This window comes from Zingiber officinale, unplaced genomic scaffold (genome assembly GCF_018446385.1).
Source record: "Zingiber officinale cultivar Zhangliang unplaced genomic scaffold, Zo_v1.1 ctg210, whole genome shotgun sequence".
NCBI lineage: Eukaryota > Viridiplantae > Streptophyta > Magnoliopsida > Zingiberales > Zingiberaceae > Zingiber > Zingiber officinale.
The window spans coordinates 130,805-158,102 of record NW_024589892.1 but is presented as its reverse complement, the minus strand read 5'-3'; the positions used below and the strand labels follow the sequence as shown (position 1 = coordinate 158,102).

At 32.3% G+C, this 27,298-nt stretch overlaps 1 protein-coding gene across 3 annotated transcripts in view; it reads left to right on the top strand.

The window, feature by feature from the left end:
* The window catches only part of LOC122036797, a 44,402-nt gene that overhangs the window by 417 nt on the left and 16,687 nt on the right, over positions 1 to 27,298 (top strand). Inside the window, exons 2-15 of one of the 3 annotated variants that reach the window (XM_042596217.1) lie at positions 437 to 654; positions 754 to 1,217; positions 7,354 to 7,539; positions 7,645 to 7,935; positions 9,206 to 9,850; positions 10,245 to 10,647; positions 10,763 to 10,905; positions 20,273 to 20,443; positions 21,872 to 22,069; positions 22,360 to 22,920; positions 23,010 to 23,069; positions 23,188 to 23,516; positions 23,678 to 24,101; positions 24,221 to 24,685. In XM_042596217.1, coding sequence (XP_042452151.1) covers positions 936 to 1,217; positions 7,354 to 7,539; positions 7,645 to 7,935; positions 9,206 to 9,850; positions 10,245 to 10,647; positions 10,763 to 10,905; positions 20,273 to 20,443; positions 21,872 to 22,069; positions 22,360 to 22,920; positions 23,010 to 23,069; positions 23,188 to 23,516; positions 23,678 to 24,101; positions 24,221 to 24,685 — 4,158 coding nt within the window. In that variant the 5' untranslated portion in view covers positions 437 to 654; positions 754 to 935. Of the gene's footprint in view, positions 1 to 401; positions 655 to 746; positions 1,218 to 7,353; positions 7,540 to 7,644; positions 7,936 to 9,205; positions 9,851 to 10,244; positions 10,648 to 10,762; positions 10,906 to 20,272; positions 20,444 to 21,871; positions 22,070 to 22,359; positions 22,921 to 23,009; positions 23,070 to 23,187; positions 23,517 to 23,677; positions 24,102 to 24,220; positions 24,686 to 27,298 lie in introns of all 3 variants that reach the window. The other 2 variants (XM_042596216.1, XM_042596215.1) reach the window with 2 other exon arrangements.

Below are 27,298 nucleotides of genomic sequence, written 5' to 3'. Positions count from 1 at the left end.
TTGAAATTCTTTAGCTATTTCCATCAAGAGGTTGTCATTTGCTATTTGCATAAATAATTCTTTATATTTTAGGATTCGACTTGGGTTGTATAATTATTTTTCTCTGATTCATTTTGACTATAGAGGTTGCTAATCAGACAAAAGATAATATGTCTGATGATTTAGAATCTTTAAAATAATTGCTAAATATAAATCTGCTCTTCTGGAATTGTTTTGTGCAATATCAATCTGGTTCCTTCAACTATTACATACTAATTGTTGCAAGATTTTATAGTTGTGAATTTGTGATCACTGGTTACGTTGCTTTAGAAAGTTACATGCTATGCTAGTTCTTGATAGCATTTCACGATTTTGGGTTTTTCATCTCCTTCTCATCTCAATATGAACTAGTACTGTTTCAGGCTACTGACTCTTGCTGCTTGCTATGCAACTAAAGTGATTCGTAGATATGGTTCTTTGACTCTAAAGAAAACTCTCACGCATAATGTTGGAAAAGGATTCAGACCGTCTCTGTCTCAGTCAAGGTCAAACTTGCTACTGTGGGACCATGTTGGTAACAGTTCTAGAAGAATTTATGAAATGTCATTCTATTTGGAGGTTATAAGAAATCTTCAAAGTCGGTTGATTTCAAAGAACAGAAGACCAATCCAAGATGTATGATACTTTATTTTGCCTATAAAATTCAGTCTAAAATGGGGTTATTTGGTTTCTTTGTAATGAATGGTCATTATATTGTTGATTTGTAGCCAACAGATGTTAGAGATGCATCAAGTTTGGAGGATCAAGAAGCATTGCAGAGTGATTCCATACTTTCACATCAGCAGATTGATAGTTCAGAACATCAGGCGAAGGGGGATTGTTCATCAGGTGCATCTGAATCACCATTGGATAGTTCTGGTGCTCTAGCAGTTCAATCAGTAGAACCTTCTCCAGATATGATTAGAACTCATGAACTTTGTGTCCGTGAGGTTAGTATAATGCAAAGGAATCTGATTCCTTTGGAAAATCCCAAAGACATGATTTCACGTTGGCATTTAGATAATTTTGATATTAAACTTGTTGTAAAAGATGCCCTACATGCTGGCCGTCTTCCTTTAGCTGTTCTTCAGATGCATTTACAGAATCAGAGACAATTAACATCCAATAAAGAGCCTCAAGATATTTTTAGTGAAGTTCGTTATACTGGAAGGGGTATTGCATATGATTTATTTTTGAAGGTAAACTGTTGCTCAACCTGAAAACAGTGTTTAATTTTGCATATGGCTTGTTTTTGAAGAAAAAATCTTGCATGATCTTATAACACCCTTTAAAGTATGGGTCCAACATCGATTTGTTTGTATTTTAGAACTGGTATACACCATGTACTTCTTTACAAGGTTTAAAATATTGTTCTAGGTTGGAGCTTCAATACCATGTTCTAGGTTTAAAATTTTTTGGCTAGAATGATACACTTTCAATACCATGTTATGTTGACCTTTGGTCCACTTTAGCGCAAATTGAAGTGGGTGAGATCAATGATTGAAATTTCATGCAGTGCCGATGAGCACAATCGAAATATCATGTTATGTCCTTCAATTAAAAACAAAATAGAGGGGAGTGGTAAGAGCGGAAAAGGCAATACTTCCAATGTTGTCTGTGTTGAAACAATGTTGCCATGTAGGGTCGAGCAACACCAATCATGTCTCATTGGACACAAAAAGGAGACAACAAGAATTACGCATGATGTTGGAATAATCTTTTTTGGATCTAGTAAGTAAAAAAGGAGGTGATAGATGATAGAGGAGTTCGGTGGAACATTGAAGGAATGAAGAGAGTATGAGGCTCCAAGATGTAGCGATAAGGAAAGTTGCTTATCGTGACCTCTTCAAAGGTGGGATTTCATGAGTGCGAGTAGTGCAGTGGAATTGTAAATGCCACGGTGGAGATTTTTTTTTTATTCGACCTTAATGTAATCATTTCAGAAATCTTTCAATTTAACGTTGATTTAAGATAAATCTTATTTTTAACACTTAATTTTAGGATTTAATCAAAACTTTAACTTAACTCATTTTAGTCCCCTATTAATTTTTGGGAAATATTTCAATTTGACCTTGATTTTTAAATAATGAAACTCTTATGTTTAGTATTTAACCTTAATTTTAAGGTAAATGTGATTTAATTACTAATTTTTAGATGATTTTTATTAAAATATTCATTTTAGGGTAAATCCCATTTAACTAGTGATTATAGTAAATTCCATTTTATCTTTGACTTTAGCTAATTTTCATTTTCAACCTTTGATTTTTTAAGTAAATTTGACTTTAACTTTGGATTTTCGATTTTTTACACAAGGGCACACTAAAGTTTCACATTGCCTAAAAGGTGCACTAAAGTTTCATATTTTTCAAAGGGTGCATTTAATTCCAAAAACACTCTTCTTTCTTTTCAGCCTTAAACCTAAGTAATTTTTTTTATTTAAACCGAACCAAGCATTGAATCGAATCACACCAAATCAAGAAACAAAATTTAATTATTTTATCAAGGAGTTTGAAGGGAAGCCTTTGAGTTTCAAAAATAGCCTTTTGCAAAGCAGGAAGGGCTACATACAATAGTCTTTTCTCCAAGATTTCGCATTGGCGGGAGCTTCGTGCATGAGACTACCCTTTATCAAGGAGTTTCATACAAAAGTATTTGATAACCCTAATTTTTTTATAAAAAAACTCATGATGATCTCCTAAATTTATATATATATTTTTTAAATATATATATTTTTTAAATTTGAGTTTTAATAAAAAAATTTAAAAAATTTTAAAATACAAAAGGTCAATAAAAAATTATAAAATTATAAAACATTAATAAAAATATAAAAATTATTATTTTATTTTACTTTTTTTTTAATAGCTAACTAAAGAGAAAAAAATAAAACAAAATTTCAAAAAAATCAAAATTAAAAGTTAATAACTTACCTTGGTGCTGCTTTGGTTAAATCGTCACCACCTTGGTGCTGATTTTTCAAAGCATCACCACCTATGAGGCCTGTGTTGAATTTTTGAAAACAGGCATGGCTAGGAATGTCTTGAAAATATGAGACTTGACTAAAAGCATTGTAGAAACCTACAAGAGTTGAATTGGGTCTCATCAGGCTAGCTAGCTAAGATCATTAATGAGTTTTGGCCAAAATTGGCAAAACTCTAGAGGATTTGGAATTATGAAATTTGGACTGGAAGTGAAAGAGGGGAGTTTATAAAAGAGGATATTGCGTGCAACCATGATTCTAAGCCTCCTACATGAAGTTATGGATCCGTGCCATCTATTGAATTTTTGAAAATAAATTGTGCACGGCTAGGAGACCGAGGAGCACAAACTTACAGGACTTGGATTGGGTCCCATCAGAACTAGCTAATGCTATTAATGGGTTTTGACTGAAATTCATTAATGAACCTTGAGAATTATGGAGTGAAAGAGTGCAGAGAAAGTTGATATGGTGTTTAACCCTGGTTCTCAATCTCCTTCATATGAAGTTATGGGTGTTGATTTCTAACGATTCGGGACTATAGTGGTGCTGGTTTATAAAGATCAGCACTACTGTGAGTGTTGTTGGTTTCAAAGGATCGAGACCATAGTTGTGTTATTTTATAAAGATTAGCACCATTGTGTTGGAGAAATTACAACACAGTGGTGTTAGTTTTGAAGAATCAAGACCATTATGCTGCAACACCACTGTGTTGGAGAAATGATAACACAGTGGTACTTGTTTCGAAGGATCAGGACTATAGGGCTATTTTAGTGCTGATTTTCAAAGATCAACACCAATACATGACACATCAATGCTCATCTTTATAAACAAACACCACTATAGTCCCAATCATTTGAAACCAACACTTATTACTTCATGTAGGAGGTTTGGAACCAGGTTTGAACACCATGTCTACAGTCTCCACACTTACTCTTTTACTCCATGGTTTCAAAATTTCAAATCCTCTAGATCCATTAATGAGTTTCGGTCAAAACTCATCGATGACCTTAGCCAACTTTTATGGGACGTAATCTAAGTCTTCTAGATTTTTATAGTGCTCCTCAATCTCACCGTGCCCTAAAGTCTCTGATTCATGTACAGTCTGTTTTTAAAAATTCAATCAGCATGCCACTTGACCTGATCATAACATCAGGTAGGAGGCTCAGGGTTGAACACCATATCTTCGTTCTATATACTCTCCTCTTCCACTCATGACCAAGTTTCAAAATTTAAAATCCTCTATGTCCATCAATGAATTTAGGCCAAAATCTATTGATGCCCTTAGCCAACTCTGATGGGACCCAATCCAAGTCCTAGTTCTACAGTACTCCTAAAGTCTCAGATTCAAGGCATTCCTAGCCATGCTCAGTCTCTTTTCAAAAATTCAATGCAATTTTATAGGCGGTGATTTGGTGATGCTTTGAAGAAATCAGCACCAAGGTGGTGATAATTTGACCAAAATCACATCAAAGTAATTTTTTATTTTTAGTTATTTAATTTTTGATTTATTTTTTTTTTCAATTTTTCTCTTGAAATTAGCTATTAAAAAATAAAAATAAATAATATATTTTTATTAATGTTTCTTTAATATTATAATTTTTATTAACCTTCTTTTGTATTTGTAAATTTTTTATTTTTTTTATTAAAACTCTAAAATTTTAAAAAATATATATATATTTAGGAGATTATAATAAATTTAATGATGTAAATTTTAAAAATTAAGTTTTTTAGTATCATCAATGACTTTTGTATTACATTACTTCATGAAATAATTATTTTTTTTCTTGATTTGATTCGGTTTAGTTTGATTTGGTTTAAATAAAGAAAACGAATTTTTTTACTTTAGTTTAAAGCTCAAAGGCGGGAAGGGTGTCATTGGCAACAAGTGCGCCCTTTGAGAATTCTGCAACTTTAAGTCCGCCATTTGCCAAATTGCCGTTGGATTTTAATATTTTATCACAATTAAAATTACTATTAATTGTGTATGATTAAAAAAAAAAAGGCAGCCCCGTGCACGAAGCTCCCGCCATGCGGGGTATAGGGGAAGGATCCATTGTACGCAGCCTTACCCTGCTTTTTGCAAGAGGCTGTTTCCAGGATTCGAACCCGTGACCTTTTGGTCACATGACAATAACTTTACCGTTACGCCAAGGCTCATCTTCATTAATTGTATATGATTAAATAAGTTAATTAATTTACTGAAAATAATTAATTAACAGTCAATTAATTAATTAATAATGTAATTAGTTAAATAATCCTATAACAATTAGGGTGCTATCATTATTCTGGTAAGTGATTAGATTTTGTGATAAATTATTTATAAATATGTAAATTAAATATTGTACTAATTTGTAAAGATTAGCAAAAAATCATAATAGGTTAATTTTAATCTATTTTCAATTTTTGTATGAGATAATTTTCTATTATTCTTTCATTATTTCATTGGATCTTTTAAAATAGTGTTATTACAATTAATACTTAACTGGCTTTGTTCAGAAGGTTTCATGATTTCACAATTTAGCAATTTCTCTATTGGGAGCTTGATTTTATGACATATATTTATATTTCATTTAAATTGATAAATGACTATAACCAATTGATATTTTTACTAAAAGAATAAATATAAAAGAATTTTGTACTTTTCAAAATTTAATTGGGTATTTATGTATCTATGCTCATGATTAATTTTTTAATTGGTAACTTTATCATTGATGAAATTTGAAAATTATATTAATTCATAACCTATTCAATAGAATAGATGATACTCCCTTTTCATAACTTAATAAATTTATGGAATATTTTTAGCCTAATTTTTAAGGATATTTTCCACAATCACACATGATAATTTGTGTTTCTCGTTTTTTAGAATGTCAAAAACATATAATGTAAATACCTATTCAACCAAAAATTATCATTATATATATGTATATATAATGTATAGAACATATCAATCATTCCCTATTACCTTCACTATACAATCGGGAATCTAATTTTATCTAGTTTCTTAAACCAAATTTAGTTCTTCGATTCAATGAATTTTATTTACATTGAATCTAAAGCTTAAGTATCAAAATTTTAAATTTGTGACAATTTGGATTCACTAACTAGCTGTAGATGTAGAAGAAGCTGAAAACCAATTTCCGTGACCATTCTGCATCAATACTTTAAATGTAGGAGTTCTTTGATTCGATGTCTCTAGAATAAAATTTGTTAAAATTTTCATCATGTGCATTAACAATAAAAATATGGATTTCAAATTTATATTGTTAATGAATAGTTGTTGTAGGATTCAATAGGCACCAAATATTTTACGAGGTAATATGGAAGCATGAACTCATAGTCAACACCTAAAATATAATCTCAATAATGAGTATCTATAATAATTGAATATTAATGAAAATGATTTTTTATATTAATATGCATATATTCATACTTTATTGATACTATACTACCATAAATTGGCATGCCACGGTATGGTACATACTCATTCCAATCATATACTCAAACTATTTCTGGCATGATTTGAAATTTACTCCGGAGGTTAATTTAAGGGATTTTATCATTTGAATACTCTCTTCACTAATATTTATTTGTAAAAATAAAATTATACAATTAGACAGTGAATTAAAATTTTCTTCATGCTTTGACACATGTAAAGTGTCTTAGATAAATTTAGATGAGTTTCATGCATTTAATTATCTCTCATTTAGTTTTTCTAGTTTTACTAAATCATGGTATGGTTGAACTGAAAATGATTTAATATTTACTTTAATTGGTGTTGAGATGAATTTATATAAGTGCTACTTTTATATCTTCTTTCATTATTTACTTTTAGATTTTTTTTTAACAATAAGATAATCATTATAATTTTAGGGTGTAAATTTAAAAAATAATAAACATTACTTGAATTCATTTTCATGCATGCCTAAATGTCGAGTGTGAGGCATCACATAATACTCATCAACACTATTGCCACGACTATCACAAAAGTCGTTTTCCTTCTATTTTTTGTAATTTATCAGAATAGTATGTTTTGCCAGTGTCACTCGACATGACATGACATGACTTTTAGACTATGCTATACTGTGCTATATGCTAGCATGACAATGACTATTAAAAAAGTAAAGGTGAAATTTTTTATTTTTCAATTAAAGTGATTGATTTATATTGTCTTGCTCAATATGTATGTGCCTACATAATAAACACTATTCATTGTGAACTGCTTGAAATTGCACCAATCACCTACTGGTCCAGGTAAATTCATATCATACCAAGTGGCGCAGTCTTATATTTTCAACCTTGCCATAAAACTAGTCTTTTGCAATACATATCTTTAACTTACATTGTTAAACTAACAGGGGCAAACTGAGCTAGCTATTGCAACATTACATAAACTAGGGGAGGACTTAGAAGCTGTCCTTAGACAATTATTATTTGGTACTGTAAGAGGATCTCTTCGAGTGCAAATTGCAGAAGAGATGAGGAGACTTGGATATTTAAGAACAAATGAACTAAAAACACTGGAGAAAATTTCCCTTATCGAGGTATGTTTGTGTAGTTCATCTAGTATTTTCCCTTTTTATTTGCTTATCATAGACTTGCATATTTTGAGCTATTAATCAATCAATTTTTGTTCTATTGTTATGAAGAGACTATATCCGAGCTCTAGCTTTTGGAGAATATATTTACAGAGGCGGAAAAGACTTTATCAGACACCTTCAACTCTTACATTAGAACCTGATAATGCAATGTTAACTTTCCGTGTGACTGACTATCTTAATATTCCATGTGGTGATATTGATGGAGTGATCCTTGGTTCTTGGGCATACATGGATGATGGGTCTTCTACTTCTGATGTTGATGAAGATATCACACCTCCTAGTTACTGGGCTTCTGCAGCTGCTTGGTCTGATGCCTGGGACCAAAGAACCATAGACCGTGTAAGTTACAAGTTTTGTGTATATCGTATTTTACTATTACTTATCGCAAATAATTTTCTTTTGATGAACTATTTTCCAGGTTACAACTTGATACATAAAGTGAATTTCTGATTGATTGTTTTTGACTATTGTACCAACTCTTTTTGGCAATACCTGGAGGAAAAAATCATGCATGATTTTATTTGTATTTTGATTAGTTTGATGCTATTGTATACCTGTGTACAAGCTAACACCATCATGCTAGTGGGTAGTATCATGAAATTGGCCTGTTTAATTGCACATGCACCATTATTACTAGTAACATGTATAAAACTTGACTTCAGACAACTAGACTATGTATATTAGTTATTTAAAATGTTACTATGTTTTAGTTTTTCATAACTCTAATCTATCATTGATAATTTTATTTAGCTAGTTGATCTCTGGAAGCTAGATTGCTGATTTGTTGGTTAAGGAAGCATTGTTTAGTTTTTTTTTTATAATAAGATATTGTTTATTTTATTTTCCTAAGTTCATAATTTGATACATATCTTCCATTCGTTGAACTTTAGTATGTTTTCACTTTAGTATGTATCTTCTATTAGATATGATGTCAGACTAGACTTTATGTAGCCACCAAGCATTTTTTCTATGCTATTATTATTTCGTAGGGTTATTGTAAAATTTCTATGCTGTTTGGCCTGGTTTGATGAAAACTTGGAATTTTTTTATTATTGGATTATTTTTGGTTATATTGTTAAGTGTTTATGCACCCTTTTGTATATTTTGTTAGGTTATTTTTCTCATTGTATGTATCAATTACTGTCACAATATCATGCTTTATTTTTTGGCATGTTCATCCAAAAAAATAAATAGATTGCATGCCTTAATTTTATATATATATTGTTCATCCCTTGAAATCGAGTTGGTTTGTCTTTCAATATACCTGTCAGTTTAAATTCGTATTTTGTTGCAATCATGTGACCTAAGTTTTCCTTGCACTTTTCAATCTCTTTTTCATGGTACTTGGAGTATTATTGATGTTTTATGAGCCTTTTTCTGTCTCCTATGCTAACCTTTAACATTGCTTTTCCTTGCAATTTTTTTTCCTGCTTTCACTTATATCAGACAACTGTAATGGTTAATTTCTTTTATCGTGGTACATGGATGTTATTGATGTTCTATGAACTTTTGCGTCTTCTGCTCCTACAAAAATCATATTGTTTAGGATATGCTCATTCTGGTTTGAATTTTACACAAGCCTGATATTAGGATGACTATTTTGTTGCAGATAATGCTTGATCAGTGTGTTCATGCGGGAGTTGATATACCATGGGAATCCAAATTTGAATATTATATAGCTCACAGTGATACAGAGGAGATCTCCAAGCTTTTAGATGCTTTTCCCACATCTTTGTTGTTAAAAGGGTCTCTTATAATTAATTTGACTTCATATTCTCCTTCTAATGCTGAACCAATTGAGATGCTTGCTGACCATTCTAGTGCCTTGTATATATGCTTTCCTGAAGATTTGGAGGTTGTTTCTTTGGACGTTCCACATGTCAAATTGTTTGGTTTTTCTGCTATTAATACATGCACATCCTGGTTGAAACTTCATGTGGAGGAAGAACTTGCAAAGAGATATATCTTCTTGAAACAGTCCTGGCGAAGTAGTGATGAGATCATGCCACTTCTTGCTCTTGCGGGCTTGTTAACCTCTACACCTGCAATGCTTGTGAAGGATAAGTTTTCTGACAGTTCACTTGACTTGGATTTAGCAAACAGTTCTAGAAAGTGCCTGGATACTTCGGAAGCTATCCATAAACTTGTTGTTAATTACTGTGTGCAGCATTACTTACCATATCTTTTGGACCTATACACTGATCATCATCTTCTTCAGGATTATCAATCTCTCTCTACTTTAAAGCAAGCTGCAGTAAGTTGCTTGTGCTTTATTATGTGATCTTGTGCATATGAGATACTGCCAGTCATTTATTATGAAAGGATATGGTGTTATCTATTTATCCCAACAATTTAAACCAGGATTCTAGTAACTAACTGTAATTTCTCTAGTAGTTATATCTAATCTACTTATGAACTTCTGTTCACTAAATCTGCATGTTGACACATTTTGTGTATAATTTTACTTGTTTATTACAAGCAAAATCCCATTTCTAATCTTACCTCTTGCTTCAAAACATAAGTCCCATTTTTTTTAAAAACAAAATAAGATATAGACCTTGTATTTCTTTTTTGGCATTTCATAATCGAGTATCTGCTCAATAAATATTGTTTTCCAACCTTTTTTGCATTCTGTTTGTGCTTCTCAGGGAGATTGCCACTGGGCAAATTGGTTCCTTTATTCTACGGTCAAAAGTTGCGAGTATGAAGCATCATTTTTCAATGCCCGTTCAAATTTGCACCGACATGCTGGCACTGACAGCAAGCTAGATGTCCTAGAGATTGATGGAATAATACAGACTGTTGATGATATGGCTGAAGGTGGAGGAGAGATGGCTGCTTTGGCTACTCTAATGTATGCTACTGTTCCAATGCAGAAATGTCTATGTACAGGAAGTGTGAACAGAAACAGTGGATCCTCTTCTCAGTGCACGTTAGAGAACTTGAGGCCTGGCCTCCAGCAATTTCCTACTCTTTGGCAGATGCTTTTGGCCTTCTGCTTTGGACAAGATACAAATGGTTATCCCTTTAGTTCTGCTTCTAGTTATAATCGTAAGTGCCTTTCATCTGTTCCTTACCTTGCTGTGAGTAGTTTTTTGCTCCATCCAATCTTTTTTCTACTATTTCATTATTTTCTGATCAACACTGGAAAATCTCACTTTTTTAGCTTTGGGAAAGTCTGCATTCTTTGATTATTTGAGTTGGCGCAGTGGCTTGTTCTCATCAGCTGCAAGTGATACTTCACTAGAGCAGATATTGCCATACTGTCTTCCAAAATCTGTTAGAAAATTGATTAAAATGTTTACTCAGGTATTTATATCTTCATTGATTGATTTCATATTATAGTTTATTTTCAAGATATTATTCTTTTCTGAGTAGAAAATTAGTAATCTTACGAAAAGATTTGTTTATGATCATAGAATTTGTGAATCATGCTAATTTCCTCTAGACAATATCAGATCTGTTTGGTTTTATAAAATATGTCATACCCATTTTACTAAATGATATCCATTTTTCTATGCCCAACTCATTATAAATAAATTAAATCCTAGGACTCTCAAGGATTTAGTTGACAAATTTGCTAATTAATTATTAGAACCAAGGAGATGATAACCTTCAATTGCTTATTTATTATGGATTTACTCAACTCACTATTAATTGTTTGAGCCCAATAAACTCATATATAGCTAGAGCCATAAGCTTGTATTATGCCTCTAAAGTTGACATGGCCACTACAATTGCTTGTTTACTCCAAGATAGCAGATTGCTTCTAGAAGAGCACAATAGCTGATGTGATCACCAAAATTTTAAGATACATGCCCAATCTACATCTATATACTCTATAACCAAAAGATGGTAATGTTCATGTATAGGGCACCCTTTACAAACGTTCTTGAAGCAAAATTCTAATACCCTAGCCATACACAAAATTCTAATACTCTATATTTTTTAATTTTAAAGTGGACAAAATAATATAATGTAATCTTACCTTCTAATACCCTAATCATATGGTCATCAAAGTCAAGGTCGCTATCTCTTGTCATCCAAGGTTTAAAATGTGTGTTCGTACCGGGTGAAACAGTTGAAATTTACCATTCCATTCGGCACCAAAATCACTATTGGCATCGACACCACCGCCGTCGCAGGGTCGTGTGAGTCCGCGGTGGTTGCGACGACCACAACGCGACTGCCTCGGGCTACGGCAACCTCCATGACCTCGTGACCGAGATGTAAGTCGAGGACAACGTATAAGTTAATATTTAGGTTAATATTAAAATTATAGGCTAATAATTTCAATCAACTCTCAGCTATAAATAGGATAATCAAATCCTAATAAATTTTTTCCATTAATTTAATATCTATTATTTATTTTTAATTTCAAAACTATATATTAATTAATTTATTTATTTACCATATAAAATTGCTTCGATCTCGTTTTTTTATATTTTTATTTAGTATATTTTATGTTTAAAAAATACCGAAACCGTATCATCCTCGACACGGGTGATTTTAAATAATGGTGTCATCACTTGTGAAGAAAGGAATTGGGAGGAAAGAATCACGTAGGGAGAAAGAAGAGAGTTGTCGTCATCTTTCACAGAGGAACTCATCCATCGTCACTTTCATTGTTCGTGAGGAACAATTTACGATCACTAATCAATGAATCAAGGTAAGAATTATGTCTTGAATAGTTATCTCATGCTAGTCTATGGGTTGAATAATAAATTTTTTGCGTGCACAACGGTTTTAAACCATGGAACTAAACACACCCAATTCAGAGTTGTTTTAATTTGTAGGGAGCTAAAGAAAAGATTATATTAATTCTTTTAAAGATAAAATCAACTCACTAAAGCCCTTTCTCATGCTTGCTAATTTCAGTCCAAGAAATTGCATTGTGAAAATTTCTTTTCCATAAGTTCAATATTGCATCTTCATCATCCTCATAAAGAATATTTGTCAGGACCGTAAGGGATGGTGACCGGATGACTAGATGGGGGAGGTACAAATAACACTTGATCTATAAATACAACAACTCTTTATCTTGCTATGACTTTAGTAAGAATTAAATAATGTTAAACGCAACAACACTTAAATATAAGAAAAGTCAACACTAACGAATTAATATAGTGTGGTTCAGAACCCTCCTTTCTACTCCAAAGCCATTAACTCTTCGATGAGTCACTCTCGAATCCTCACTATGTTTTCTCCTTTGATGCCTTTTGGAGGTGGAGAAAGACCACTATGAATCTAGACTATGAAATCCTATAAGGGAACTTTGGGAATAATATCTCGTAGGATTTTTACTCTCAAGGCCTCTCTTTTGTTCGCCTTATATAACCTTCAAATTGTTTTCATCTTTGCTTTTTTGTTCTGCAGGCTAGTCGACTATTCTTGCAATTGCCTTAACCTTCAGTGTGCTAATATAACTTTGAGTTGACTTAGTGCCACACTAGTTGATGGGTTCTCTTTGGCAATAGCTACTTGAACCTATTGATGCCAACTCTAGTCAACTTGACTTCCTGACTTTATTGTATTTGTTGTTTAACAATTGCTAGATCAAATGATCTTTCTAACTTCTATTGGGAAATTAGTTGAATGCCCAGTTGGCTCAACCCATCTGGTCATCTGCCAGCCAATTGGGCTTTGAACCAAAACATTCTATTTGTGTGCCATCAAGCCTAAGTTGAGTCCTTAGTCACCTAGCTCACTAGTTGACTATTAACACCTTCTAGTTGACCGAACCTTGATTACAATCATTCTAATGACCAAATCTTTGCCTAAGTTAAGTATTACACTGAATCCAGGCCACTCGACTCTCACAACTCATTTGCTTGACTCTTACACTTCATTTAAGAGTATACCTTATGTAGGTTGACTTTGCCTATAAGCTCGTCTATTGGCACGTCTTATGCCTCATGGATGCATTGAGCTTGACTTGTTCTATCTTTATATGTCATCTTTCACTCTGTTCCTGCATAGTTCACCTCCTTCCAACTATTGTCAACATTGCATCTTGATACTCCTTGATTTGCATTGTCTCGGATACCTCATTTCATCCTTCTTTGGCCTCTAAAGGACCTCGAGCCATCAAGCTAACCAACTTAACCCGCTAAGTTAAGCTTCATTAGCTTCTCCAACATCACTCAATGCTTCTTGTCTTATGATTCCTCGAATGTCTCATGCATCTTTTTTTAACTCCATAAGTCCTCTAATCTTTAAGTCATTAAGCATGCTCACTTACGCATCAAGTTATCATCTATTGTCATGCCTCGAAAGTATAATTTCCACTTACTAGGTAGTACCCAATGGGTGACAGTATGGTAAAAGGGAACTAAGAATTATGCAAACAATGACTAACTTAAAATAATTAAGAAGTTCAATAGTGTGTGTGTGTGTGTGTGTGTATATATATATATATAGACAAGAACAATAACAACAACAAAATCTTTAACCCACTAAGTGAGGTTGGTTGTATGGATCCTCCCACACTATTTGTCTCCTTCCCCTACTATATCGTCTCTATATTTATAAGAATTTAATTTAATTTTATTGTTACTAATCAAGTTTTCCTTGATTCCTTTTTTTCTCATATTTATCATGGTCTCATATTATTTAACTAGGCATTTATTAGTGGTCTAAATGCATGTTTATAATATCTAAAATGCGTTTCCTTAATAGGTATGACTTTAACTTTCTCTCTTATCCTCTCATTTTTTATCTATTCTACTCTCGTATGTTCACACATCCACCTTATCATCCTCATTTCTGTTAGTCTCATTTTTTGCTTGTGTGCTTGTTTCATAGCCAAACATTCAATTTATACCACATAATAGGTCTAACCACCGTTTTCTTACGCAGACACACCACCATATGAATTAACACAAAAATAGTAAAACCAAACTAGGAATCAATCTATGGAGATCTTTAAGTAACTCTAAGTACTAACTAATAGCAATTATAATCTATAAAGGGTATCTTTATTGGTGGTAAAAATACAGGCTAAGGAAAAGCATGAAGGAAACACAAATTTGCTAAATGGGTAAAAAGGAAAGAAGTGCATCAATCTTGTTTAAGAGGTCGAACAAGTTGTAATTTTATATTACAACTTTAAATTCTCCTTTGAGGTCTGTAATTTATTTATATATATCCATATAGTTAATTATTATTTTCTTCGTTTTAATTATTTATCAACGTTTAGAGTTATTACTAATGCACTATATTTTTATCATTTTTTATCATAAGTTAAGATAATTTTATCATAGTTTAATCACCAATAATATCTTTTTCATTAATCCATCACCCTGGAGTTTGTTTTCTTAGAGTGTAATAATGTCATTTCACGTATGGGCTAAAGCCTTCACCGGTGATATACAACAATATAGTGTCCTTGTGTAAATAAATACTAATCGTGCTACCACAATTTTGTGGACAGTTAGGTACTTTGGTATAAGGTTAGACTCATAATTTTGACCTTTTAATATTTTTTTCTATTTAAATTCATAATTCTTTCACTTAACATCTTTACACAATTATTCTACCCTTGGTTCTTATCTTTTTGGTTAGTTTAGACGACTAACTTAAAATAATTTTTTATATAAGTTATTCTAAGCTGTCCCAAGCCCGATTGAAAGAGGGCAAGGGTTGTACATTAGGTTGCCAACTAGCATGAACTTTCAAGCAAATGTTCAATGAATGGATCCATCAAATTATTGTGCTCATGCTAGGATATTCCCCGGAAGGAACGCCTTGTAGGGTCTGATTGTAATATCTCGATAAGGACCTCTACATCTCAATAAGAAAGTGTTAAATTTGCAAGAGTTAGTAGTATTGAATATACGCTTCAAGCATAATATCAATAGAAAAAAATATGCATGATATTTAGATTTAAGTGATGAAAGTTAAAGGATGAGAAGCAAAACATATTTAAGAAGAGGGTAAAAGTACAAGTGTTAGGAGAAATATACTACCCAAATACGAGATAAGATGATATCAAAGTTGAAATTAGCAGCCAAGAGTGTACTCGGTGAGTCAATGGAACATGCACCACCAAGTAAAGAATCTTAGTGGTGGAATGAAAAAATACATGAAAAAGTGAAGGAAAAAACGAATAACCTATAAAAAATTATATACTTATAAGAACGAGAAAAACATAAAAAATATATGTATAGTAGCTCATAGAGAAACCAAGAAAGTAGTGAATGACGCTAAGAATGAAATTTTTAAACTCTTATATTGAAAATTAGATACAAAAGGTGGATAGAGACATTTATAGCATAACTAAAGTGAGAGAGAGGAAGACAATAAATCTTATTTAAATAAGATGTATTAAAGATGAATGTAATAGGATATTAGTAAATAATGAGGAAACAAAAGAGTGACGGAAGACGTATTTTCATTAACTTTTTAATAAAAATTTGGATGACCACCTTAATTTAGGTAATTTAACTAGGTTAAATGAGTATATAAATTTAATTTTTTATCATATAATTCAAACTTCAGAAGTATAGCAAGCTTAAAATGGGATGCAAAATAGAAAAATAGTTGGACTAGATATTCTCATAAAGGTATGAAAGTGTCTCGGAAACAAGGTATTGAAACCTGATATTGAAAACAAAAAAAATATGGTTAATGAAGGGTAAGTATTCTAGTTCTCTTATATAAGAATAAAGGAGACTCTGCAAAATTGTGCAGGCTATAAGGGTATTAAATTAATGAATCATAGTATGAAACTTTGGGAAATAATAGTAGAAAAAAGACTAAGGAAGGAGACCACGATGATTGAAAATCAATTTGGATTTATGTCTTAAAGGTCAACAATAGAAGCTATGCATCTTCTCTTGCAACTAATTGAAAAGTATCGAAACAGAAGTAAGACTTAAAGTATTCAATCGAGTTAGAAAAAACTTATAATATAGTTCTAAGGTAAATTATATAGAGAACTTTAGAAAAGAGTGGTGTTAGCATAGTGTATATTGAACCAATTAAGGATATGTATGAGAATGTAATGACAAGAGTGAAGAGTTCAAGCGGATTAATTTAAAAATTAGCTCTAAGTTCCTATCTTTTTCCACTTAATGGATGAATTCACTTAACATATTTAAGATACAATATCGTGGTGCATGTTGTTTGCAAATGATATTGTTTTGGTAGATGAGACACGTGAAAGAGTAAATGTTAAACTCGAATTTTGATGGAAAATGCTAAAAGTGAAAGGTTTTTGGCTTAGTAAAGTAAAGACAGAATATATGAAATTTAAGTTTAGTAATATTTGACATAATGAGACAATTGCTAAAATAGGAGATGATAATTATTTGTAATTGAGAGTTTTAAGTATTTATGATTATTTTTGTAAAAGAATGGAGGGATTGAGAGAGATGTCTTACATAGAATATAAGCAGGATGATTGAAATGGAGGAGAGTGTTTGATTTTTTTTTTTATTATTGTAAAGTACCTTTAAGACTTAAAGGAAAGTTTTGCAAAACAACGGTTAGACCTATTATATTATATGGTATTGAATGTTGGGTTATAACGCGAGTCCATGAGCAGAAGATGAAAGTTTTAGAGATAAGAATGTTAAGGTAGACGTGTGGACATACAAAGATGGACAGAATAAAAAATGAAAATATTAGAAAGAAAGTCGGGTTGCACCTATTGAGAGAAAAATTTGGGAGATGTTTAAGATGGCATGAACTTGTGCTTAGACGGGCGATGTGAAATTATGATATATATCCATATCAAATGAGAAAGAGGAAATAAAATAATATTTAGTTAGCAATAATAAAATAAAATAAAATTTATTTAAATATAAATAATGATATAGTAGAGGATAGAGTCCAATGACGTCAAAAGATCCATATAGCGTAGGTGGGATAAGATTTAGTAGTTGTTGCATAAGTTATACTAATTTGCATTTATTGTATATAGTCTATTGGCATGTGGTTTTTGGGTATGAGAGATACAACTAACACAAGTATCTATATCTAAATCAACAAGTAGAACCTGACAGGTGAAGCATTCTAACGATTGGTAATAAATGAAGAGTAAATTAGAACCCTTCCCATGCTAACCCATATATGAACACTCATATGTGTATAACATGAAAAGAACATGGATTTATTTAAAACCCCCAATAGTTCAATTCATTTTAAAATCTATTTTACTATTTGTATTATCATTTTAATCTCTTTTTTGAAAGAAGCATATATATCAGTGATTTTATCTATTAGGAATGCATACGGAAACATATTTAGAAGTCAAAAGATAGATTTACTCACCTTAATATATGATAAAATAATCGAGTGTCTGAGAGTCAATGTACTACACTTGAATGTGTATTTACAAACGCATGAAAAATAACTCTGAAAACTCAAAATAAATCATCTTTGATAATGACTTAAAATCTAAAGATTAACTAAAATTCAAAGTTGATGATCTAATTTTGATCCTTCTACATTGATATAATTATTGTCAAAGGAGACACCTTTTACTATCAAATGAACACTTGCTTGCCTTCTCAACCCAAATACACTAATGTTGAACAAAAGATATAGTGAAATAACATATTTACCTCACAAGTTCCTCTCGAATAGGATAGTGTTTTGCTGGTATTAAAAGGTCAAGCCAATTGAACCTAAATAATATATCGTAGTTAGTCTAAATAACCAATCATTTCATATAAAAAAAATTACCTTTAATTTGGTCGGTGTGTGGCAATAGTCTTGTTCAAGGACTCTGGAAAACAAAGAGGGTTGAGTGATCCTCTTGGCTTAGCCAAAAGTAGTCAGCTAGTGGCTGTGGGTTTTGGGAAAGAGAGAAGAGAAAGTGCAAAGGAAAAAGCAGAGGGTTCTCTCGGCTTTGGCCAAGGGTGGCCGACTGGTGGGTTGTGAGTGTTAGGGGAAAATAAGAGAGAAAGAAAGAAGGGAGAGGAGAGATAGTCGGTAGCTTCTCTTGGCTCCAATGATAAGGAGCATTAGCCGTTGTCATCTCTCATGCAAAGATAGTGGTGATGCGACAAGAAGAGAGGAGAGGAGGTTACAACAATCAAGAGAGGAAGAGAGAGAGAGAGTGTTGATGAAAAGAGACAGAGAGGCAATGCCGGTGAGATTAAGAACATGAGAGAGAGGAGAGAGAATTTATTAATCCAAACTTGTAAAAAAATTCCTAATTCGTTCTAACCTAGAGTATCCACTTAAAATTTGGTTCAACCATAAACTAGCCAAAAAAAAAAAAAAAATCCAAATATGCCTTTAGTTTGAACTCACCTTAACCTTAATCACTATGCCTACTTGTTGTATTCAATTTGAGTCCAATTTGACTTCAACTTGATACTGAAAATCCACTTTGAAGTTCAGTTTGACTTATCTTATTGTTAAAAAATTTGGAAAAAAATATTTTTTCAGTTTTTAACATTTGTATTCATACTCGATCTTATTGAGTTACAAGCCCTGTACAGCTTAACACGCATTAAATACTGAAAGCTAACTTAAAACTTTGCTCAACATATCAAAACCGATGGTTGAGCCCAACCATTTAGGGTATGATTGCACCAACAATTCTATTTATGGGACATCTTCTATTTTATGCAATATGTTGGACATAGATCTATGCTTCAGCTCAGGTGGTATGAATATTCAGATTTAGTCTCACACAGGCTATTATGTTATTAGGTGTGATCTCAGAGTCATTTTATCAGTGATTATTATCTTTTCATCAAACAATACGATTTTTTTTTTCAATAATTTAGTAGTCTTCTATTGGAGTTAAATCAATTGGTATGGTTGCTTCCTTAGTATTTTTTCACCATGTGCATTTTGACATAAACTGGAAATTGTGTTGGATTGCAATATGAGGTGCATATATTGCTTCAATGCTATATCTTGATGCTGGTAAAGCCGAGGTGGATCTTTGAATTGGATCTATTCTTTTAATTTATGTCAGGACAACTGTTTTCCGCGTTCCATGGTTGGAATATATGTAATGAGCGATTACCCCTATATCTTTAGTTGTTGGCTTTTCCTTTGATATGAAAATGGATATTTTATTTTTGTTTACTGCCTCTCTTTTCATATTTATTACTTGTTTAATTGATGTAGGATACTAGATATGTGTGGCATAAATGAAACGTATGAAGGCATCACTTGGCCTTTCATATGGATATCATGTGTTGATCCGTTTTGGCATTTTATCAAAATGCTGAAGCTCTTATCTATGAGATAGATAGGATGAACTTGGTGATGTATGTAACTTTGTGTGGGTAAATATGCTATTTTGTAGGTTATTCCTTTTATGATGACTTTGATGACATGTGTAGCTTTGTGTTGGTAAATATGTTATTTTATAGGTTATTGTTTTATGACTTTGTTCTTCAGGATGCAAGTTATTATTTATATAGGACCCATCTTTTCTGATCTAATATTCATGTGTTGTCCAATAAATGATATGATTACCTTGACTTGTGTATAGCATATTTTCAACCTAATGATTCTATACTGGTGGGTGATAAACTGCTAAAAATTTATTAATTTTGTCTTAACATCTTAAGAAACTATTCAAAGTATGACACCGTTTGCAACTGATTTCTTTTTGTCTATATAATCTGATAAAATTTGTGTTGCTGATAGTTACTTGGTTTAACTGTAATATTCATTTAATGTATCTTAATTTCCAAACTATCAGGGTCCTATTGGATGGCAGTCACTGTCAGGTAATTGGAATAATACAGAATCTTTACTTTTTGCGGGCAATGGTTTTGCTGTTAATATGAATTGGAAGGGTGGACTTAGTGCTATATCTTGGGAAGCATCTATCCAAAAGAGCATTGAGGAGGAACTTTATTCTTCCGTTGAGGTATTTTAACAACTCAATGGAAGTTTACCTTTACAGTTGTTTATTTGAACTAACAACTCAATGGAAGTTTACCTTTACATTTATGTTGTATATGCCTATGTATGAGATAAGTAATTTCTTATATAAATCAACTCTGCTTTTATCTGAAGATAAATATTTCTTTGCAAGTCAATGGAAGAACTAGGATTCATGTGATCCTAAATGCAACGAATGGATTTAAATTCTTATTTTCAAGCCTATATGACCTTGGATAAATATTTCTCAAGATTGATTGAAAGGATTGAATATTGCTAGTGATGTTGCATTATATAGAACTATTCCAAAATAGTTGGAATAAACACACTACTATCATAGCTTGATGATGATGACCAAGTGAAAGAAATCTTGAATGGAACATGGAATTTTAGTTTATAGTTAATAAAATTATTTACATGGCATTACTTAACTTTGCATGTTGATTAATTCTGTGTGAACCCTATATAAAAATTTGCATGGCTTGAATGACCAGAACCATATGTAAAATAAAAACAGGATTATGAAATAGAAAATCATTGTGAAACTGAAACTTTGTCAATGTCGGCACCGTGGTTTAAAATTTCGTTCTGTGTCGGGTGAAGCAGGTTAAATTTACCGCTTCTCTTGCTGTCCGCCGTAGGGCCATAGTAAGCCAATGGGTGCACGGGGACGATGCAAAACTTAGGTTAAAGTTTTAATTTAGGTTAATAATTTCAATCAACTCCAATAACTATCAATTCCTAGCTATAAATAGGATAATCTAAAAAGGTTTAATCAAATCCTAATAAAATTATCCTATTAATTTAACATATATATGTTATTTATTTTAATTTCAAAAATCTATAATAAAATATTTATTTATCATATAAAAACATCATGATCTCCTATTTTTTCCCTTTTTATCTTTTTTTGTATTTTATTTTATTTTTAATATTTAGTTTAATTTTTATTTTTAATTAATATATTTTTTGATTTAAAAATTACCAAAACCATATGTACGATACGATACTGAAACCGTATCGTTCAGTATTGAAACTTCGGCAGGGGTCGAGATTTTAAACCATAGTACGTTACTGTCAAAATAATCACCTCACTAGTTGTAGCTCCACCTAATTCAGGTGTGGTTGTCATATAATGAAAATTGTTTTTTCTGTACAAACTCTAAATCATTGTTTTTATCTAAGCACTGCAATTATTGTTATTAGTTGCTAGAAAACATTTTTGAAAATTATTTGTGGAATCATGGTGTTCTTAAAGACCAAGAGGCTACTGGCAAAAGAAGAAGCATTACTATTATTACATGCTTTGAATTCAATATGAATGCCATAATATTGTGGGTGTATATAATTATAGTTTACTCATACCATGAAAGCCATATTTTACTCGGTCTTATCTTGTTAATTTGTATTTCAGGAGAAAGGATTTGGAATTGAGCACCATTTGCATCGTGGGCGAGCACTGGCAGCTTTCTACCATATTCTTGGTGCAAGAGCCTTGCACTTGAAATCAACGAGTCCACTTCAACAGATATCTGGGAAACCTAACATACAGTCAGATGTGCAAGCAATTCTTGCACCTTTAGCTGAAACTGAAAGATTAAGTCTCTCATCTGTATGGACACTATCTTTCTTCATCTTAGTTGAAGTGGATTACTGAACCTAATAACAATGATTTTTTCTTAAAGTTTGAAGGAGACATTTTGCCTTCATGCAGTTGAACTTCACTCAATATAAATTGGCTGTGTATAAAATTCAATTCTACAATGGCTAACATGTTCTTAATAGATCAGTCTGATGAAGAGAATTACTAAAACATACAATTCAAATTTTACTGATCTGCTAATTTTGATTTTCTTTGCTTTACTAATCTCTTCACATAAAGATGTTGTTGTTTATTTTCAGGTTGCCTCCCTAGCTGTTACATGCTTTGAAGATTCTGTTCTTGTATCTTCCTGCTCTTTCTTGTTGGAGCTTTGTGGTCTATCTGCTAGCATGCTTCGTGTAGATATTGCTGCACTAAGGCGGATTTCTTCTTATTATAATTCATTTGAGCATAATGCACATTATGACCAGGTTTCACCAAAGAGCTCTGCATTTCGTTCAGTATCTCATGATGGTCAGTTAACTGCTTCCTTAGCTCGAGCGTTAGCTGATGACTATGTTCGCCGTGAGCATCTCAAAATTTCCAAGAAAGGGGATGCTTCTGAAAGCATTATTAAAGACAAACCATCTGTGGCTCTTATGACCATTTTACACCATCTGGAAAAGGCAAGTCTTCCATTCCTGGCTGATGAAAATACATGTGGTTCATGGCTCGTGAGCGGCATTGGCAATGGGCTTGAGTTCCGAGCTAAACAGAAAGAGTCCAGTCAACAATGGAGCCTAGTCACAAAATTCTGTCAGATGCACCAACTTCCGATGAGCACAAGATATCTTTCTTTACTTGCTAAAGATAATGATTGGGTATTCTTTATGATTATTCTCTACACCTCATTTCAACTGTTGGCTTGAATTCCTGTGTTTATTCCTGATAACCTGATTTTTTTTCCTAGGTTGGGTTCCTAACAGAAGCTCAGTTGGGTGGATTTTCTATGGACGTGATCATTCATGTGGTAAATTTTATACTTTATTGCCTTATTCTATACTAATTACTGGAGTTGTTAATCTGCACTCCAGTCGTTTCTATGTAATTTTATCTTATTTTATATATATTACCATTTACATCCTCAGGCAGCTGATTTCAGTGATTCTCGACTAAAGACCCACATATTAACAGTTTTGAAAAGCATCCAATCGACTAAGACTAAAACAAGCTCATTGGTAACTTCAACTTCAGAAAGTTGTGGAGAGAATCTTTTGGTTTCTGATAATATTACTGCAGTTTCTACTGAGCTATTTTTTATCCTTGCTGATTGTGAGAAGAAAAAAAATCCTGGACAGTCTCTTTTATTAAAAGCAAAGGATTTACATTGGTCCCTGTTGGCAATAATTGCTTCATGTTTTTCTGATGTTTCTCCACTTTCATGCCTAACAGTTTGGCTTGAGATTACAGCGATGAGGTAATAACTTGTAGTCTGCATATATGATGTTAAAATTGATTTTATCTAGCCCACATCTACTGCATATCTCTATATTACCTGCATGACCATTTTATGTTTTAACCATTTCCATTTTATTGCAATTTATAGGTTAGTTATGTATTTTGTTCTTTGTTGCACAGAGAGACATCATGCATCAAGATGGACAATCTTTCTTCTAAAATAGCAACATGTGTGGGAGCTGCAGTTGACTCTACAAATTCTTTACCAAGTGGAAGCAGAAACATTGCATTTCATTATAATAGGAGGAATGCTAAAAGGTTCCGAGCAGAACCATTGCCTGTAAATTCCTCAATTGGCGCAGCCTCTGGCATTTGTAATATGACAAACTCCTCTGTTGCTTCTATCTCTAAAGAAATTTCAAATGAACTTAAAATCTTGGATATTGATCAACCAAAAGTTTCCTATGGTCTTGATGAAGGACTTAGTTCTCTTTCTAATATGGTAGCAGTTCTTTGTGAACAGCATTTATTTCTTCCTTTACTGAGGGCATTTGACATATTTCTGCCATCATGTCCTCTTCTATCCTTCATACGTTTCCTTCAGGTAAAATGGGAACAACTGGAACTCCATCATTGATCTATATCTTGTTTTTAGATCGTAATTGCATGGTAGAAAGTTTTTTGACCTGTTTGTCTGTTGTCTTTTATGATGTTATTTTACAGGCATTTTCTCAAATGCGTCTTTCTGAAGCTTCAGCACATCTTTCATCGTTTTCTGCCCGAATGAAGGAAGACATATCTCATATGCTGGACATAGCACGAGATGGCCTAATTAAAGTATCATGGTTAAGCTCCACTGCTGTAAAATCTGCAGAAGCAGTGCTGGCAAGATGCCCTTCAGCTTATGAAAGAAGGTGTTTGTTGCAGCTTCTTGCAGGTGCTGATTTTGCGGATGGTGGTTCTTCTGCAGCATATTTTCGAAGACAGTACTGGAAAATAAATTTAGCTGAACCATCTCTGCGCAAGGAAGCTGATGTATGCTTAGGAAATGAGATTCTTGATGATGGTTCTCTTTTGACAGCATTGGAACAAAATGGTTGTTGGGAACAGGCACGAAATTGGGCTAGGCAGCTAGAGTCAACTGGTCTATCTTGGAAATCTGTCTCTCACCATGTCACGGAAGCACAGGTCTTTCCCTTTTGTTTTTCTATTAAGAATATGAAGGGTTTTGGCTTCTTGTCGGATCAAATTTTTTGCTGCTACTAAAACTTAAGAGTTCTTATTGTAGTTCCTAACAGTTAGCATCTAATCCTTCATAACTGTAAATGGAATCGAGGCATATGCACTTACCAAGGAAAGTGTCCATGTTGGAGTAATGATGTTTTTGCTATCAGCATGCTGATCTCACTTATACTAATGATGAAAGTTTCATGATAGTGGCATTAAAAAGTGTACCATATTTGATTTTGGGCTGAACACATGGAGTGTGTATTTCTGTCTAAGACTGGTTTGTTGTCATTCAAAATTGTTACATTATAAATGATCTACATTACCTATAGAGAAGCCCTAGGTGGCTGTTTCCTTTAGACTTAGGAATGAAAATGGATGGTTAGAGATTCACCCAAAGTTCTACCGTCTGGTCTGTTTATTACTGTCAGTAATTTGTCATGTGAATAGGCTTTAAGCAGTCCCTGCAGAACATGAAATCACCTTCTGATATATTTTTTTTTGTTTTTCTTTTATTGTATAGTTAACTTCATTCTTCTGAATATTTGTTAAGGGAATAGATATATGTGTGTATTAGAGTTAATAGTTAAGCTGTTATGTTACAAGGTGTTAAGTCAAGAGTTGTATGTACATATGAGTGTAGTGGTTCTATTTTTCTTATAATTCAATATAATAATAAGATTCTCAACTTATCAATTTAGTGTTATGTTTCTTCAATCCTCTTTCAAGGAGATAGTTGGTTTAGTGTGATGGCATCATGATTTTCAATTTTGTGCTGTGCTATACTGGTTGGCATGAGCGAAATTTATCATTCTGCCTGCCTACCGTTACAATATCGGCGGAGGGTGTTGGATCCTGCGATAGCCTTGGCGGTGGTGCAAAGGGTGTTGTATCCCTTGCGTGACCTTTGAGGGGGTGTGGAGGCTGTTGTGACTCCCACGCAACCTTTACAAGGGCGCAGAGATCGCTGCAACCCCCACATAGCCTTCGCAAGGGCGGGGCAGTCGTGGCAACAACCGTGACTATTTATTTATTATTTTAATTATTTAATTTATTTAATTTTAAAGGTTAATTTTTTAAAATAGATATTTCCTTTTTCTTATTAAATTTTTCCTTCTTATTTTTTTCTTCCTCATTAATTGTTTTCCTCTTTCATTCTTTATTTTTTTCTCCATCAAAATAACAACAACAATAACAAGCCTAATCCCACTAGGTGAGATCGAATATATGGATCCTTTTACGCTTTTAGGTTATATTCTCTACCATATCATCATTTATATTTAAATAAACTTTATTTTGTTTTATTGTTGTTAACTAAGTCCTTTTTTTTATCTTCCTTGTTTGATGTGCACATTTTTCATAGTTTCACATTGCTTAATTGGAGTATTTATTGGTTGTTGTACATGTTCATATCATCTTAAACATGTGAGTTTTCTCTCCATAGGTGTAACTACGACTTTCTCTCTAATATTTTTATTTCTTATCCTGTCTATCTATCATAGTATGTCCGCATATCTACTTTAGTATTTTCATCTGTATAACTCTCATCTTCTGCTTATGTGCTTGAATCGTAGTCCAACATTCAACTTCATATAGCACAGCAGTCTAACTATTGTTTTGTAAAATTTTTCTATTAAGTCTTAGAAGTACTTTACGATTTAAAAAACACTTGATGCTCTTTTTCATTTCAACCATTCTATTTATATTCTATGTAAGACTTTCAATCCCTCCATCCATTTGTAAAAAGATCCTAAATACTTAAAACTTTCATAACTTATCTTTTCCTTTCGTAACAATTATCTCATTGCGTCTAATATTGCTAAATTTAAATTTTGTATATATTCTATTTTACTCTATGAAGCCTAAAAGCTTTCACTTTTAGTATTTCCTGCTAAAATTCGAGTATAGCATTTACTTTTTCACGTGTCTCAGTTACTAAAGTAATATCATTAACCACATTAAAATAAATTATTATATTGGCTCATCTCATGTTTAAGATGGTACGGACATGTACTTAGACGACCAATAAATACTCCGGTTAGGCAATGTGAAACTATGACAAACACGTACATCAAACAAGAGGAAGATAAAAAAAAAAGACTTGGTTAGCAACAATAAAACAAGATAAAATTTATTTAAGTATAAATGATGATATAATCGGGGATAGAGCCTAATGACGTAAAATGATCCATATAACCGATAAGGCTTGGTTGTTGTATTGTCTCATCCCATTTACTCCATCGAAAATAAATAAAGAGAAAAATACTTCTTAACATAAATAGAGGAAAAACAAAACCATTTAACTTTTTAAAGATGAATATCCTTTTCACGTCTTAGATAAAAAAATAAATATAATATTATTTCTAACTTTATAAAATCTATTACTACAACAACAACCAGTCTTTTCTCACTAGGTAGGGTCGGCTATATGGATCTTTCTATACCATTGGCTCTATCACTTACTATATCATCATTTATATTTATTACTATAAACTAAAATATTTTATATATAAATTGAATTTAATTTTAAATTGATCAAAATATATCTAAATTAAATATAGTTTAAACCATCTT